This window comes from Nicotiana attenuata, unplaced genomic scaffold (assembly GCF_001879085.1).
Source record: "Nicotiana attenuata strain UT unplaced genomic scaffold, NIATTr2, whole genome shotgun sequence".
Lineage (NCBI taxonomy): Eukaryota > Viridiplantae > Streptophyta > Magnoliopsida > Solanales > Solanaceae > Nicotiana > Nicotiana attenuata.
The window spans coordinates 127,621-146,438 of NW_017672021.1; the positions used below are offsets into that span (position 1 = coordinate 127,621).

An 18,818-nucleotide genomic window follows, 5' to 3' on the forward strand; every position below is an offset into this window, starting at 1 on the left:
AGGAAGTACTCATCGATCCATAATGCTCATACCTACGGAATGCCTGAATATCGACCATAAGTACGCCAAGTGCTTGAATACAACTCTGGGAGACAGATAACGCCATGCGCCACAAAACTCAAGCTCGACTAAGGTGAGATAACGACAAGCTACACAGGACCACAACACACGTGTGAATAATCAAGCCATCTCACAACCCACATGGAATAACCTAGTATTACATAGGATAGCTGACGAAAGGAATAACATCCAACACCCAAAGATTCCTCCGTAAATAGTGTTATGCTGAATGAACACATCCGACCTGACGTAGAGCGTACATTCACATTAGATCTACTAGCGGACCTCAAATCGATTCCGACCATCCCATACTGGGCCAATAATTTTCCAAGAATCCACAATGACCATATTCATGACATAAGAGTAACAGTCAAATCCAGAAAAAACTCCCATAATCTGCAACCAAAGAATAGAGTGCCTCTTAGTCATAACCTCTCTCATTGGCGACAGTACCAATATCTCCAAACCTGTTTTAAATATCTAACAATCGAATGACTGATATGTCACACTTATACAATTTTCTCGTAGGATATGCTCTCACCACCTTCCGCACCAGGTAGTAAAATCTGAACATTAATGGCCATCGAGCCTACTATTTTTATAATACCGGCCAAGCATCCGCATTTCAATACCCAACACTCCTATAACAAAACACACCATCCTCAGGCTACCCGAAAATAGTGCCAGCATACTCTGAACATCTGAAATCCTCCCCCGCTCCTCCGAGCTCCTGACATTCTTATTAACACCAAACCGCAACCTTGATCCTCAACTTCCAATTTCCATACCGCTCATTGTACTTCTCATGCCGCTACGCGAGAGTACAACAATTTCATCATAACTCCTGAACCACCAATAAAATAAACACTTGATCCTCTAGAACCTTTTTACTCAACACATTTCAAAGAAACAATTGTAACATGCAACCAAATTCCCATAACCGTAGAAAATACAAACCATCAAGTTGTGGTCTAAACCACCATAACTCTTGCGAGATCCATCTATACATAACAGACCATCATAATCAAATACCTCTAAATCAATAAAATTACGATGACTGTCAAGCTCGCATGTACAGCCATGAATCACATGTATAGCTTAACATACCAAAGGAACTGGTCATATCCACAACCATGTTGATTCAACCCATCCTAATAGACCCAACCTCTTCTAATTTACTCATGACGTGCCTTCGAAATAATAATAGCTCCCTTCAAATACATAATAGACCTCAACAACAATCATCCTGAGTGACCCCAAATCACGAGACCACGTCGTCTCAACATCCATAAGCCATTTTATACCCTCTTCATGCACTCAATAGTATATCCAACCAATACACCATGATGATTAGATCTTCTACGAATCTGAATATGTTTCTCCCACTTCTCTAATACTACACCGCAGACCCGATGATAACATAGAATACTCCAAGTAACCTTCACACTCTGCTGCAAAACCCAGTCTTCAGCCACGTAGCGAACCCAAAAAGTCCTTAAGCACTGTACCTTAAATCTTGAATCTACTAGGACAATTATTGAGAGTCGCCCACTCTAATCTAGTCTCGATTATTTTAATTAGTGCTCCGTTAGAACATGCGCACTCCGATAAAGCAACCAGATGAATCTTTTTCCTTGCCCATCACATCTACAGAATCATAACTTCCGAGCCATCCTCAGCACCTACACATGAGACAATAAGTCAAAATGTAACACATATACGTCAAACATCCTTATCCAAAATTTTTCTTCCTCTTGGTCATAACTAATCCACCAATGCATTGATAACCCAAAACTATACAAGCGCACGGCCACGTTACTCACTTATAGACGATGAGATCCCCTACTTAGCTTTATACTACAATCACATAGATCGAAACCCCACAACGACCACTTCTTCCCAGTTACCATGATCCCACACCGTTGCTCAGCCAAACTCCTCATAAGTTCTTGTTGGACTAATCATAACACATCCCAAATTATCTGCCACAATCATACACTCGTCCTCCTAACCGTCGTACCATCTTCTTCAAGCAAGCTCACCTCGCAGTACATTCATCCCTTGTTGGGCAGAAAGTAGAACTCTTCGTAGGAACCTTATCAAAAATCACGTAAGAGCTAACCTGCTCAAAGGAGATAGCCCACATGTGTACCCTCATCTCGACCTCCTCTAAGCCCATTTCTATCGTTTCATCCATCATGAAATCAACTAACCTCCTTCGGTCCACAGTGATCCACCATCCGTAAGAATCCCTGCATACATTTACATCTCCCGAAGGTCCAACAACATGTTATCAAGCCCTTCCCGCCACATTCAAAATTCCTAAGTGTAGAAACCACCTTAGAGATCATCTCCCTCTAACCATCAACACCGAAAGTGCCAGTTTGATCCTAAAGTCACAACACACAATCGTCTCTGATAACTCTCCTTAGGTTCCATTCCACAGAACCGTGCCTAGAGGCAAACAAATGAAGACCAACATGACGATGAGCCTCAATGCAATTCAATCAGGGATGGTGACACCATAATATTAACAAGAATCCCTTTAAATTCGAAGGTATCAATTCTCGATTGTAGGCAACACAAATGCTAGCTGAAATGATGGAACACCCCTCCATATGGCTGTGATGACCCGAGAGGTCATTTTATGAATTAAAACCAAATTATATATTTCTCATCCTTAAAAACCTCATTTTAACCCTCCTCAGTTTGAGTGCGCAGTCCGCGCGTGTTTTCGGAAAGCTTTTATGTTGAAAGTTGATAAAATAATAATTTTTTATTAAAAACTTCATTTGAGTTGACTTCGGTCAACATTTTTATAAACGGGCCTGAATTTGTGTTTTGACAGTCCTGGTGGGTCCGTATCAAAATATGAGACCTGGACGTATGCCCGGAATCGGATTCGGAGGTCCCTAGCCCGAGTTATGAATTTTTGTTAAAAATTGAAATTTGAAAAATTATTGGTTTTTAAGAAAAGTATTGATGTTTTATCTTGTCGGTATCGGGTCCGTATTTTGGTTTCGGAGCCTGATACAGGTTCAATATAATATTTAAGACATGTTTGTAAAATTTGGTGAGAAACGGAATTGGTTTGACGTGATTCGGACGTCCGGTTGTGAAAATTGAAATTTCAAAGTGTTCTTGAGAATTTCATTTGATTTGGTGCTAAATTTCGTAGTTCTAGGTATTATTTTGGCAATTTGATCACGCGAGCAAGTTCGTATGATGTTTTAAGACTTGTGTGCATGTTTGGTTTGGAGCCCCGAGGGCTCGAGTGAGTTTCGGATAGGCTACGGAGTGATTTGAACTTGGTAAAATTTGCTGGTGTAATTGAGCAGGTTGCAGGCCTCTGATCTCGCATTTGCGAGATCACACATCGCAATTGTGACCTCTGAGGGGTCCGCATTTGTGAGCTAATTCTCGCAATTGTGAGGAGAAGCTGCGCTAGCAGTGTTCGCAATTGCGAACTTTCCTTCGCATTTGCGAAGGGAGTCTGGGAACGGCAGGGATCGCAATTGCGATCAATTGGTCGCAATTCAGGAAGTTCAGGCTCACATTTGCGAGACTTTCTTCGTATTTGCGATGAAAGCAGGAATGGGGAGACCTTCACATTTGTGATAGGTTCTTCGCATTTGCGGGGCTCGTATTTGCGAACCCCATGTAGCAAATGCGACACCTACAACTAGTCAAAATGACTTTTGGACGGAATTTTTCATTCATTCTTCGAATTTTCAAAACCTAAAACACAAGAGACGATTTTCCAAAGACTTCTTCTTCCCCAAATTATAGGTAAGTGATTCTAAACTAGTTTCTTTCAATCTTTCACTTCATTTTACAAGATTTCAACCTAGAATCTATGGTTTACATGGTGGAATTGGGGATTTTTGGGTAGAAACTAGGGATTTCGAAATGTGGGGATTTAGACCTCAAATTGAGGCCGGATTCCAAAACCAATTGTATATGCAGGCTCGTGGGTGAATGAGTAATCGGGTTTTGGTCCGAATTTTGGGTTTGGACCAAGTGAGCCCGGGTGTTGACTTTTGTTGACTTTTTCAGTAATGGCCTAAATTGAATCTTTTGTTATCGTGGGTGATTTCTAAGGCTTATTTAGAAACATTTGGTTGGTAATTTACTAGATATTGTTGGTTTAGAGGCGTGTTTGAAAGGCAAAGCTGTGATTGAGCTTTGAGTGGCCTTTGGTTTGAGGTGAGTGGCTTTCCTAACCTTGTGTGGGGAAAATCCCCTTAGGAATTGGTATTGTTTGATATATGAGCGCCGTGTAAGTGAGGTGGCGAGTGCGTGCACGGGCTATTTGTAAAAAAAACTCAGTTTTCACTAAGCAAAATACATGTGTTTCCTTTAATTGAGCTACCCTAGTATATGTAATTATCTTGTTTAGTTTAGAAAAACATGCCTATGTGCCTTATCCGCCTTAACTGCCTTATCTGCCTATCTGAACTCAGTGCAAAATGTCTTAGTGAAATTTCCTATTCTTTCTTGAATCGGACTTAGCCTAAATTTTGGTTTTCTTGCCGTAATTGTTATTTCTGTATGTTGAGCTGCATATTTACTTTGGGACTACGGAACGGTGTTCCGGGAGATCCCCCTGTACTTCATATTTACTTTGGGACTACAAAACGGTATTCCGAGAGGTCCGTCAGCACTGCATATTTACGTTTGGGACAACGGGATGGTATCCTGGGAGATCTCCTGTTGCTATTACTGTGTTCTGAGCTGTTGGCTTTCATTGAATTCTATTCTTGTTGGATCTCCGTATTTATTTTGCTGTAATATTCATCTGTCTTATTTCATTATATTTATACCAGTAGGGCCCTGACCTGATCCCGTCACTACTCGACCGAGGTTAGGCTTGGCACTTACTGGGTACCGTTGTGGTATACCCATGCCCTTTCCTGCACATGTTTTCCGTGTGCAGATCCAGGTACTAGTTATCAGCCTCGAGTCTAGTACATCTGCCACGTCCGCAGACCTCGGAGTCCCTTTCTATCCCTTTGTGTTGATTTCCCCCTTGATTCCTTTCAGACATAAATGTATAGAGCAGTTAGAAACTCTTAGAAGCTTGTGACATTATGTCATTCCGGGTTTTGGGAAAGATGATTATTATATATGCCGAGTGGCACCGTTTCCGCTTATTAATTAAATCTGTTAGTTGTTATCTTTGTGTTTCATTTCATTTCTGCAAAATTAGGCTTACCTAGTCGTAGAGACTAGGTGCCGTCACGACAATTCACGGAGGGAGAAATTGGGTCGTGACAAGTTGGTAATAGAGCTCTAGGTTCATGTGAGTCGTGGGTCACAAGCCGGTTTATTAGAGTCTTGTGGATTGGTACGAAAACATCTGTACTTATCTTCGGGAGGCTATGGAACTGTTAGGAAAAATTTCACTTCATTTGATTCCTTGTCGTGCGAGATTATTGACTTCAAAATTCTAAACTTCTGTCTTCTATTCTCTCACGAATGGTGAGGACATGTGCTACCGGATATGACCAGGCACCCGTGCCCCCTGCTAGAGCTGCTTGAGGCCGGGACCGGGGTAGAGGCCAAGGATGCGCACGTGGTATAACCAGAGCACCTGGGCGAGCTACTACAAAGGAGCCACCAGTAGCTCCAACCGGACCACAGGCACCTTATACGCCTACTACTGCCACTCCATCTCTTCTAGAGACCCATGCATAGTTCATGAGCATGTACAACACTCTAGCTTAGGCAGGGTTGATTCCCTTTGCTGCAGCCACATCCCAAGCCGGGGAAGGAGCACAGACTCCCGCTGCCACACCCCAGAGCAGTGGGTTCAGGTTTATCAGATTGCAGAGGTTATACCGGTACCACCTATAGCCCCATTTCAGCCCGAGGGTAGGGCAACAACTTCAGTGGAGGAGCAGCGTAGGCTTGAGAGGTATAAGAAGTAAGACCCTCCTATATTCAGTGGCCTAGCGACAGATGATGCTTAGGGATTTTTGGAGGAGTGCCACTGTATCCTCCGTACTATGGGCATAGCAGAGTCGAGTGGGGTTTCTTTCATTGCCTTTCAGCTTCGAGGAGCAGCCTATCAGTTGTGGCGTGCTTATGAGTTGGACAGTCTGGTTGAGGCAGCTTCTCTTACATGGACTCAGTTCTCAGACATGTTTTTGAGAGAGTATATCCCTCAAGCCTCAGGGATGTATGGCGCGTGGAGTTTGAGCAGTTGCGCCAGGGTGCTATGACTGTCTCAGAGTATGCAGTCTGTTTGAGTGACTTGGCTACACATGCACCGGCCTTGGTTTCTACAGTTCGAGAGAGGGTTCGCCGGTTTATTGTGGGACGCATTCCCAGCACCAGGACTAGCATGGCCCGGGACTTAGAGATGGATATCCCGTATCAGCAGGTGGTGAGCATTGCTAGGAGAGTGTAGGGCATGCTTGCTCGGGATAGGGAGGAGAGAGAGGCCAAGAGGTCTCGAGAGTGAGGCAACTATTCTGGTGCCCGTGCCCCAGCTGCAGATCGTCATGGTAGGGGATATGTGAGTCGCCCCATTCATTCAGCTCTTCCAGCCGCCAATGGTATTCCAGCTCCTCCTAGACCTCAGGAGCCTTATTATACACCTCCAATATCTAGTGTGCCTCCTACACGGGGTGCTTTCAGTGGTCAGTCTAGTAGACTTGGCCCGAGCCAGTCACAGCCACCGCATCCTCTCGAAGCTTGTTTTGAGTATGGTGACACTCGTCACGTGGTGAGGGATTGCCCCAGACGTAGGAGAGGTGCACCTCCACAGACTTCTCAGCCACAGCGTGCTTCACAGGGTTTTAAGGCCATGATTCCAGCACCACCTGCCACTCCACCTGCTCTGCCAGCTAGAGGTAGAGGTCGGGGAGGTAGAGGTCGCCCTAGAGGGGGAGGCCATGCCAGATACTATGCCCTTCTTTCTCGTACAGAGGCCATTGCTTCTGATTCTGTCATTACAAGTATTGTTCCAGTCTGTCATAGAGATTCCTTGGTTGTATTCGATCCACGCTCCACTTATTCTTATGTGTCATCTTATTTTGCCCCGTATTTGGGCGTATCTCGAGATTCTTTGAGTTCCCTTGTTTATGTGTCTACTCTATGGAAGATTCTCTTGTTGTGGACCGCGTGTATCGGTCGTGCTTGATTAATCATAGTGGTTTTGAGGCCAAATTCGATTTATTATTGCTCAGCATGGTAAATTTTGATGTTATCTTAGGCATGGACTGGTTGTCGCCCCATTATGCTATTCTTGATTGGCACACTAAGGTCGTAGCGCTGGCTATGCTAGGTTTACCGTGATTAGAGTGATGTTGTGTCTTTAAGTCTTTTGAGTTGACAATTTAACTTCCCAATAATTTTCATTCTTGACCTTGTCTAAATTATTAAAGTTTAGAAAACCGAATAGGTAATTGAATTTTTTTCAGTATGAGTTTGTGTCAGTTACATGAATTCTTGGGGTTATGGCTTATGTTATGCTAGTAATAGTTCCTCCACTGCATCTAGTATTTTGATTACAAAGAAAAGGAAATCGGTAATTATAATTTTAATAAATATTTGACCCACCACTCAATGGCCCCTATAATTGTGTGCACTTTTACTTGTAAGTGGCCTGGCTTGATAACTTTGAGCTAACTGGATAATAAAAAAAGTGATTATTCTGAGGTTATATTTGTGTGCTTATTTTTTGTTGTTAGTGATATTGATAATAGTAACAAAGTTTGAGTTATTAGTACCGATGAAATTGTTCTCACACTTTTGAAGTACTCATGAATTGTATAACTTACATATTGTTGTCATTTTCTTAATATAATATACTGTGAACTAAATTTTTTCAGAGTCTTGTAAGAAATAGTTGATCTCATTTATATCTTAAAGAAGTCAAAATTACATGCGATGGGTTCATAAATTGATGAAGTACTAATGTTTATAAAATTGTTATAACAGAATGGTTTTATGCATAACCATTATATGTGGCCCTGTGGGTAAGTGATTTAGAGGACCGAGGATGAGCCTCAATTGTATTTTGGTCTATTATGCTATTGATTGAGGGTAAGACGGTGTGTTCAAGTCTCATCGTACCTTGAGGGTAAGACCCTGGGTTTAAGTCCTAGTGCACCATGATAATAAGTAGTTGGGTTCGAGTCCCAATGCATTATGTCCTAACATGCCTTTATATGGATAAGGCATTGGGTTTGAGTCCCAATGCACCATATTGATGATATAATGATGACTAAAGAAAAATAATGTATTTTTCATGAAAAAGCATAAAGTTTGTCCCACTTGATTTGCTCCATTCTTGAAGTGAATGTGAAAACGGTGCATAATAAGTCTAAATAAAGACAAGTGGTTGACCAATGAACGTGGACGTGCCAAAGATCAAATAATAACAGTCATCATTATGATAATTATAAAAAGGAGAACAATAAGGATTCTCAAAATAATCCTTCAAAGGTGAAGGAAATGTGTATCAATTTGGTGTGTAAATATAAGGCACGTTCAGACGATTATAGTCCATTTTTTGAAAGAATGCGACTTGTGATAAGCATTGTAAATGCAGACTCATTCCTGAAGTGAGTGTGAAAATATATATGTGATACAAATTATGCACAAGAATGTATTTATGCATGGTTGAATAAATACTACAATTCACCTCTACGGGAGGTTTGAGAGAAAGAAAGATCATGAAAATTACAATATGGTTACATGAATATGTCACTGGTCGCGTACACGTGGTACGCCAAAAATATTTTACCATGCCTTATAAAAAGTTATTAAAGGCAAAAGTAAAGCAAGAAATGAGTCTTGTCTATAATGTTTTTGATTGTGACAATGATAAGATAATTTTTTCCGTGGAGGAAAAATTCACCACTTGGATGGTGGTATAAAAGATCTTGTAGTACAAAATTATTGAGAGCTCCGAAAGAGCGAATTTGTTACTACCAGAATAAATAAAATTATTCATGGCATTGGTGGTAGTAAGTCTCAAAAAGGAACTTTTTGAGTTTCAAATATATTAGCCAAAGTGGTTGGCATATTGAGACTATAAATGAAAGGAAGATTGAATATCTTCATATTACTATTTTCATATCGGGTAAATATGAAAGGTTACCCGATTTTTCTTCTATTTGTACTACAGATGTATAAGCATCGTGATAGAATCACATGCCATAAGTAAACTAGAGGTTTATTGAAACAAATATTAGTTGGCATAACCGGTTGGCCATCCCGGTTCAATTATGATGCGAAAATTAATTGAGAATTCACATTGGTATATATTGAAGAAATAGAAGATTTTTCAAGAATTCTCTTATGCTGCTTATTCTCATGATATACCAGTCAAGGTTGGGATTGAGTCCCTTAAAATATGGAACGCATAAAAGGTGATATATATATGGGCCCAGTCATCTGCCATGTGGACCATTTACTATTATATGATTTTAAAAGATGCATTTATTGTATGGTCACATGTGCGTTTGTTATCAACTTGCACTTTGGTTTTTGCAAGGTTGTTTGCTCAAATTATTAGAGCACAGTTCCAGAATATAAATTATGATAATTTATTTTGATAATGCTGGTTTAAATCAAAGTTGGTTTAGCAGAAATTGTATGCCTCCAATTAAGCTAAACTATTGGTTATGAGAATAAAACTCCCAAATCAAAATTTGGTATGAGGTGTATTATTTAATATACAACAGCACTTGTACGCATCTAGCCAACAAGTTATGATAAATTCTCCCCATCACAATTGGTTCACGGTCAGGAACCAAATATTCTCATCTAAAAATATGGATGTGCTATATGATTTAATTGTGCTGCCACAATGCACAAAGATTGGTCTCAATGAAGGTTGGGGATATGTGTTGGTGATCCCAACATTAGGGGGAGAAAATGAACAGCTAAAAAAAAAGTAATACATGGAATGAATTATTATGAGTACATTAGATCCTCGTACAAAAAAAATATGAACTTGAAGTTCAAGTGATAATTCATTTGCAAAATATTTCCATGCACATTTGCTGACCCAAACTAAATGTCATATTTCAGCTACTAATGCTCCAAATATAATAAAGTCCATGATGGACATAATCTATCTATGGAACTCTTGAAGCGTAATAGACTAATCGGTTCAAAAGATAAAACTCCTTGAAGAAGGAGAGGAGCAAATGTTCAAGATGATCATAATAAGGAGGCAAGTGCTTTATAAGAGCACCATGACATAACATTTTATAAGACCTCATGGGAGAGGCTCAGGTACCTGAAAATAATGAGATCTCGATAAGTTATGTCTTTATTATGCGATGATGGAACCGATGTAAAATGATCGTTGACGATGTTAATATAATGTAGCGCTCAATATTATTAATATTGACGAGGATCTTGAGCTCAAATCTGTCATGGAATTTGGACAGATAAATGATTGGCCAAATAAAAAATATGCAATGAATTTGACTTCACCTGACAAATGTGTAGTTGGACGGATAGTCCCCACACCTGAAAGTGAAATGAAAAATCAAGTCGATAGACATAAAGACGACTTGTGGCACAAAATTTTCGTAAATATCCTGGTATTAGGAGACATGTTCTCCTGTGGGGGGTCTGACAATACATTTGATATGCATATAATGAAAATCCTTGAATAATTTAAATTGTTCTGAAGCATATTAAGGTTCCCAAGAAATTTATTAAATAAATCTTCGGCAGATCCTTATGTAGATTAGAGCGATCATGGTGTACATGATTTATTTTGTGTCTAGTGCAATTGGTACACTAATATAACTGGCTAGAACCATGAGTATAACAATATGCTAGCAAGATATAGTTTTATTCCAATGTGGAGATATTGGAATATAATTAGTATTATATTTCAAAAGGAATACTTGATGTAGATTTATTTATTCTAACAAATATCGCCAAGATTTTGTTGGTTATGCAAATGCAGGCATTTTCTGAAGTTCGTTCTTCAAACATTCTATTTGCATGTGAGAGTACTGCCATATTATCATATTACAAGGCAGTTACTTGTTGATACTTATTCAAGTCATGCCAAGATAAGCAACTGATAAAGCAAGGGGCTCAACACACAACAGACGTATGACTTGACTTTGAAGAGAAGATTCCACTAATACTGAAGATAATGTTGTTTGCTTATATCAATTGAAAGAAGGACTATCGAAGGAGACAAAATAAAGCGCATTCACCAAAGTTCTTCAACAAATTTGTTCAAGTGATAATTTGACAAACTTCTTCACAAGACATTGCAGATCTCAATATTAGAGAAGTTGTTATACAAGCTTGGAATTCGTCGTCTCCAAAGAATAAAGTGATGTTTTTATCAGGGGGAGGCAAATACGCGCTGTACTCTTTTCCCTTAGCTAAGATTTTATCCCACTGGGTTTTTCTAGCAAGGTTTTTAATTAGGCAGCAAATAATGCGTATTACAAGATATGTGTACTCTTTTTTCCTTCACTAAGATTTTTTCCCACAGGGTTTTTTCTTAGTAAGGTTTTAACGAGGCACATTATCTATAGACATCCAAGGGGGAGTGTTATGAAATTTTATTTTGTAGTGGATGTCTATAACTCCTAAAGAAGTTACTCCCACTACTCTTCTCCATTATGTAGATAACTCCCACTATTTCTTACCATTATAGTTGTAACTCCCACACCTCCATAATCTCTTCATGATCTTCCTCCATGATCTCAAATGTTTAATGTCATGTTTATGACATTCTTTTGTATGCCTCTATGTAATCCTATAAATAGAGAGTTCTGACATCACATTGTATACACTTGAATACATAGAAGAAATAAGATTCTCTCTTCTTTTCCTTTCTACATTGTTGTCTATTTTATTATTCTATATTGTTACTTTGAGCTAAATTTCGTAATATTCTTCAGGTTTTAAATCCTCTTGCAAGCTTTAATTTTTGGAATTGCGTCCAGCTTTGCACGGACTAAAAATGACAAGTATACGTATAGAGTGCGAAACAGTAAATAAGCGGTTAACAGAAAAGGCACACAAATTACTACATTGATATATTAGAAGTGTATCTGTGAAACACCCACAAACATACAAATATGATGATAGAGACACATTTTTGAGCTAAAAGCTCCTAAAAACAAGACTTCTAGAAAACAAGACACTGTACACTTCCGAAATTACAAGTAGAATTACATGTAGATCAGCAGCCACCGACCGCGCGCCCTCTGTTATTTAACCAGAGATGTCAATGGCCTTCACCTCACGTTTCCTTTCCTCCATTTTTGGGACAGTCACAGTGAGCACCCCATTCTCCATAGTTGCCTTAATCTCTTCCATTTTGGTATTCTCCGGCAGCCTAAACCTCCTAAGGAACTTGCCGCTGCTCCTCTCCATGTGGTGCCATTTATCGTTCTTCTCCTCTTGCTCTCTGCTTCTCTCACCACTAATTTGTAGAACTCTTCCTTCTTCTACCTCCACATTCACCTCCTCTTTCTTAATTCCAGGAAGATCCACCTTAAAGACATGGGATTCTGGGGTCTCTTTCCAATCAATTCGAGCGCTCGCGAAAGCAGCGGTTTCACGAGCAGAGGTTGGAACATTGGCTACTGTGCCGGAGAAAGGGAGGCCGTCGAAAGGATCCCATATGTCGAGGGAGAATGGATCGAAGATGTTGCTCCTGCGGCCACCAAAGAAGCTTGGAATCAGAGACATTTTTTTATCTGAACGAGGACTTGACTGATGATAATCGGATGATGGTTAAGGCTGGAAATTATAAAGTACTTGATTGTTGTATACAAATTGTTTGACGACAACCAAAACGTTGCCCAATGCTATTTATAGGTGGGAGTTTCGGGAGGGAAAAGAAATGGACCAAGGAACTTATCGAGTTTCGAGCGCAATCTAGGATATTCTCGATATAACTATTGATATTGGAACAAGGAGATCTCTCTAGACTTCCAGAGCGTTCTATGTTCTTCCTATTAAGGGATTACTACAATTTATAGTTAATGGATATAGGAGGGGAATATAAAAAGGAAAAATCCAAATGAGTGAAAAGACCAAGAATGGGCGGAATATTGCTTTATTTGATAGGGGTGATCGTTCGAGCTATTCGGATTAGATATAGAAATTTCAATTTGAACTTTTGATTTTCGGATTGAATAAATGATAATTCAAATCCAATTTAAATAAACTTGAATTGGATCGATTTTTTAAGTTTGAATGTGGATTAATCAGTTTGGATATTTTGAACTTTCGGTTTTGAGCTTATAAATTGTGATGTTTCTTCTCTCTACTGTAATGAACATCCAAATGTGGTACTCATATTAAATTGCATAAAAAATCTTTATTTCCATCGCAATTATCAAAATAAAGTATTCAAGTAATGAAATCATCATCAAGGAAAAACAACAAAGATATTAGTAAGGCCGATAAGAAGTACAAATAGTAAATCATGTCTAGATAGAAAGTATTGTGATAGTAACTTAGTACTTAGTATTCAATATATGAGATTATGTCTCATGGTTAGGATAGACTTGTTACTATTGGCATATGAATAATGAACTAAATTTAAAATATAAAATTTTGAATTTTCGGATATCCAAAAATCTGAAGTACCAAATCCAGTATCCTATCTGAAATCCGAAAATTTTATAAATTATATCCGAAATTCAATACATAATCCGAAAATCCAAAACAAAAATCCATACAATTGAATTTCGATTTGGATTTTGGATTTGCCCAAACTATGCTCACCCCTACTATTTGAACCTAAAATTTTAAATGAGGAAAATAGTTCCTATTTCATAAGAGAAAAATAAACAAATTTGCAATTTCCCTAATAAATTTTTGCTTTCTTAAGATCATTTTTTGAAAGAATTTTTTTTTACAATTCATACTCGTAAGAGATAAGGGAAAAAGTACAGAGCCAGCGAAAACTGAACCCAATTGTATGCCCCCCCCCGCAGTATGCCCCCCCCCAAAAAAACTGAAGTAACATATTATTATATATAATATATAAATTTAATTATTATTAATAAAAGATCATAAATTTTTTATATTTAAGAAGTGAGTAAATAACATAAATTTTCTTTCTCATTAAAGTAATACTTACCTTTCTTTTTAATTCTAATTTTTCCTCTTTTATTTATGTACTTATTTCATTTTAATGATTTTAACAATTTCACTTTCTAATTTGTAATAGATTTTTCTAGATTAACTATTCCATTTTGTCATGTTAATTCATACATAAGAAAATAAATTTTTCATGTCTTTTTTTTTCTTAAGCGAGAAATTATTGAGCGTAAATAATCAAGTTTCGAAAAGTAGGAAATAATAAGTTTTTTCCTCTACTGTTTCCCACTTAAATATCATAACTTTGTGTATGACAGTATTTGTATGTCTGATCCACACATCATGCACTTGCTCTTACCACTAAACCAAAGTCAGAAGGTTTCTTGTATGTCATATTATTGTATAAATTTTACAATATAAGTTTAAGGATTTTTTAATAATTTTGATTTTTATTGAGCCGGCTATACAAGACATTCCCTGCCAAAACAAAGATATTCAAATAATCACTACCAAAATTGAAGTATCTAACTTACAAATTATATCAAATTTGAAAAGCTACCGATGTAATTATTTACCTAGAAAATTCAAAATTGCTATCCAGAAGAGAACATCCTTTCACAGTCCTTGGTGGATACTGTATGTCTACTTGAAAGAATTATACATTGTTAAGTGAAAGTGATGAGATCTCAAGTTTCGAATTCCAATGAAGGCAAAACACTAGGCGATTTCTTTCTATCTAGTATTTAAGCTTTGGTGGATAAAATTTTCTGGCACCTATTGATGGTGGTTGGTGGGAGGTAACATATGTCCCGTAAAATTAATCGAGATGCAGACAAGTTAATCCGAACATAACGGTAATAAAACAAAAAACAAAAAAATGATAGCACTAGCAATTCATTGGTAAAGCGGACGTCAGAATTGGGAGTGAAGTGCCAGTCCTCCACGTTTGAGTGAGAGTTATGCATAAATCACAATGCACAACATGATAGCATTAAAATGTTCAGTTTTTCTGGTTGTGGCTATAATCTGGAGTAAAGAATGTTTGCTAGTTGTTTTAAATCTTAATCGTTTGTCTTCGGAGGCTATAATCATATTAATTCTTTAGAAATCTACATATAAATATAAATGTGGGCAATTGAGAAGCTTTATGTGGCATGCCTCCTAAGCCACCATTTTTATTTATCTTTTTTCTCAGATTTTCACAACCATTTCCTGTTTTTCCGATCTTCTATTCATTTTTCATTCTGATGTTAAAGCCTTAACAAAAAAATTCAGTTATTAAAATTGATTATTCTTCAATTACAGCTTTACATGATCATGGATTTCTCCACATTCTTTCGGTTATGTACACCTTTATAAATGCATTCCTTAATTACATAATTTGAATGGAATCTTGACCATTATATTTTGAAAACCACTATATAAGCAGACATCATATCCACACATTGTGCAGTAAATTAAGTTTAGCATAAATATATAAATAGCTCTTCCTTGACCCATGGCAAAAGGAGTCGGGCAGCTTCCTTTAGGGGTTTAAATATCTAGGATATCATGGGAGAAGCAAGCGAAAAAGAAAGGAAGCAGGGGTTAGAAGCATTGTAGAAGTTCTTCATGGAAGCAACAACCACTTTGATATACTTTTTTGTTTACATGGATTTGTGTGAATGTAATTTTTTTTTCTCTCTTTTAATTTCAAGAGTCCCCTCTCCCATTTTTTCATTGAAGCACCTTGATCGTTTATATATTAAAACAGAACACTTCCACTTTATAGGCTAAAGTGACATAACTTATAAGAGTCTTCTAGGAAAATTCTGATTTTTGGGGATTTTGCATAAAATTAGGAGGAAAATATATCGGCATAAAAAAGGAAAATGAAAACAAACAAAGAGTAAAAGGAACATATAGATAGAAATTTAAAAAGGAAAGTTCCATATACAAAGTCGGCCGAGATTGAAGCATTGGTAAATAATTAAATATGATTCAAAGGCAGTTTGTTCAAGATTTTCAAAGCTTTGGAAGTTTTGAGTTGCTTGATTTGTCATTTTTTCTTTTACCACTTCATCCTTTACAATAAATAGATATTAGGTTAAATAAACGAAATAAATGCATAAGAAAAATATTAGATATTAGGATAGGTATAAACACATTTATAGCAAGCTAAATACATTTTGTTCAGTAAAAAATTGGAGTATGACAACTATTTCTTTAATATAACAAAAACATTGAAAATGGATTATAAATCATTTAAGAAATATCTAAATCATTACGCTATAACCTATTTCACGTTATTACTAGAATCCAATTAAAAAATTTGCATATGGAGAGAAGTGAAAAAAGAAGAAGAAGAAGAGGAGCAATAGTCACAACAGGGTATTGAAACCCTTCCACGCTTAAATTTAATTGCAATACTCGGTACTAAATTTATGAGGATTGTTTTGTCTTGGAACTCTTTTAATCGCTTTTGCAATGAAACTTGAATAATTGTTGCTTATAGAGTATTTTAAAAGAATGACCGATATTTTTTGTAATAAGAACTGAGTATTTTTAATTAGGAGAAAATCGCATCTTGATGAATTGATATACTTTTATAACTGATTTATTTGATTAGTTAATTATATAATTTTGATTAGTTAGATACACCAACAAACAAAACGAGTATAAATTGATCATTTAATATACATGTTTTGTCGACACATGTATTTTGACATAACTTGCTTTTGACCCTAAAAATATTTTGACACTTTCGTTTTAGGCTTTTTTTGTTGTTACGCTGACTTCTCTTTAATATTTACTAAATATATAAGTGATATTTGACTTTTTGTTTGATTTTAGAAAATTTAAGTTTCACCAAAATTTATATCATCTGTATTTATAAACTTTTTTAGTTTATCTATGAAAGAAAAATAAAGAAATTTAGATTTTACAACATCACTTTTGTGATCTAATCATATCTTTTATGATCGCGCATGAAATTCACTAGTTGTTAATAACAATGAAGCTAAGATCCCTGATGGCGCAAGGATTCGGTTACCTAATTATTCAAGGAATTTTAAATATGCAAATCAGCTACTAAGAGAAAGGTGCGAACCTTGGGTTGGGTGGTTGTGCAAATCGCTTAGAGGTTGTATAATGCTGAAATGACTACCGTCATGTACGATGTGCTTCTGCAGCGCATCATTCGAATTCTAGTTTGCAATCGATGCTGCAGCGCATTTGATGATGATTCATCAGGCGCAGCCACGAAGCACAACTCACGCTTGACTCGCCATCCTATGGCTTCTCATATTTGAATGATAGACAAATTAATTGATACAACAAAAAAATAAGTAGTGTTGTTACAGTAAATTACATTACAACCATCTTTCACAAACAAACTTGACGACACCCGATCACCAACCAGATTACATTATAAAAAGCATAAAGCATAGCTCACAGAGACATGTACAGATAATTCATTATGAATCTATAACAGAGGAGACACTTGCAATGTGTAAGGAAAGAAAGAATTAACCAGATATCTCAATGGCTTTGACCTCAGGCTTCTTCACTTCCTCTTTGGGAACTGTAACGGTGAGCACACCATTTTCCATATTAGCCTTCACCTGATCCATCTTGGCATTCTCCGGCAACCTAAATCGCCTAAGGAATTTACCGCTGCTCCTTTCAACACGGTGCCACTGGTCATTCTTCTCTTCTTGCTCTTTGCTTCTCTCTCCGCTAATCTGCAGTACTTTGCCTTCTTCCACCTCCACCTTCACCTCTTCCTTCTTCAGCCCTGGAAGATCAGCTTTGAAAATGTGCGCTTCAGGAGTTTCTTTCCAATCAATCCTAGCGTTGGCGAAGGCAGAGGTTTCGCGAGCCGAGCTGGGGACATTGGCCAAATTGCTGGAAAGGGGGAAACTTTCAAAGGGATCCCACATGTCCAAAGAGAATGGATCAAAGACGTTGGTTCGTCGACCGCCGAAAATGCTTGGGATAAGAGACATTCTTGACTGAGAGAGCTTTTGAGAGTTGGAGATTGCTTCGATTGTTAATAGATGTTTGCTGATTTGGAACTTAAGAAAAGTGAGTTATATATAGGAGTAAATAAAAGAGTCTAGCAACTTCAAGATTTTTCTGATCTTTTCTTGAATAGTGGAAGAATGTTTGGTTCTGTAACCTTCTGGAACATAATTCATAATCTTCTAGAAATGAAGACTGTAACGACAATCATGTCCAGATCTTCTTACTTGGGCCTTTATGCATGCTGGCTAGGCCCATACAATTAGTTCCATCAGTTGAAAGTTTATAGGGAGAAATTAAAAAATAGTCAGATTTACCACTGGTCGTTGAAAAATAGTCAAGTTTCAAAAGTCATCGAAATTTAGCCACTTTAAATCTGAGCGAAAACACTGTTCAAAATCCGGAAAAATACGCCCGCAAATTTTACGGGAGTTCCAGCATAAGTATGCTTGAACTCCCGTAAATTTTACGGGAGTTCCAGGATAACTATGCTGGAACTCCCGCAAATTTTACGGGAGTTCAAGCATAATTATGTTGGACTCCGCAAATTTTACGGGAGTTCCAGCAAGTATAATTGTCCAGTATAATATACTGGAGTTTGGAGCACTGGTGCTCCAGTTCCCGCAATTTTACAGGAGTTAGCAAAGTATACCGGTCCAGCATAATATGCTGGAGTTTCGTACACAAATGCACCAGAA

At 37.6% G+C, this 18,818-nt stretch overlaps 2 protein-coding genes across 2 annotated transcripts; both read right to left on the reverse strand.

The window, feature by feature from the left end:
- Nucleotides 1-12,070: 12,070 nt before the first annotated feature.
- Nucleotides 12,071-13,008, reverse strand: LOC109211376 (17.8 kDa class I heat shock protein-like). Its single transcript, XM_019374907.1, has one exon. It carries the CDS (start codon nucleotides 12,754-12,756, stop codon nucleotides 12,277-12,279), a length of 480 nt encoding a protein of 159 aa, XP_019230452.1. The 5' UTR covers nucleotides 12,757-13,008; the 3' UTR covers nucleotides 12,071-12,276.
- Nucleotides 13,009-17,412: 4,404 nt separating this feature from the next.
- LOC109211377 (17.8 kDa class I heat shock protein-like) lies at nucleotides 17,413-18,246 on the reverse strand. Its single transcript, XM_019374908.1, has one exon. The coding sequence runs from the start codon at nucleotides 18,102-18,104 to the stop codon at nucleotides 17,625-17,627; it is 480 nt and encodes a 159-aa protein (XP_019230453.1). The 5' UTR covers nucleotides 18,105-18,246; the 3' UTR covers nucleotides 17,413-17,624.
- Between the last annotated feature and the right edge of the window lie 572 nt (nucleotides 18,247-18,818).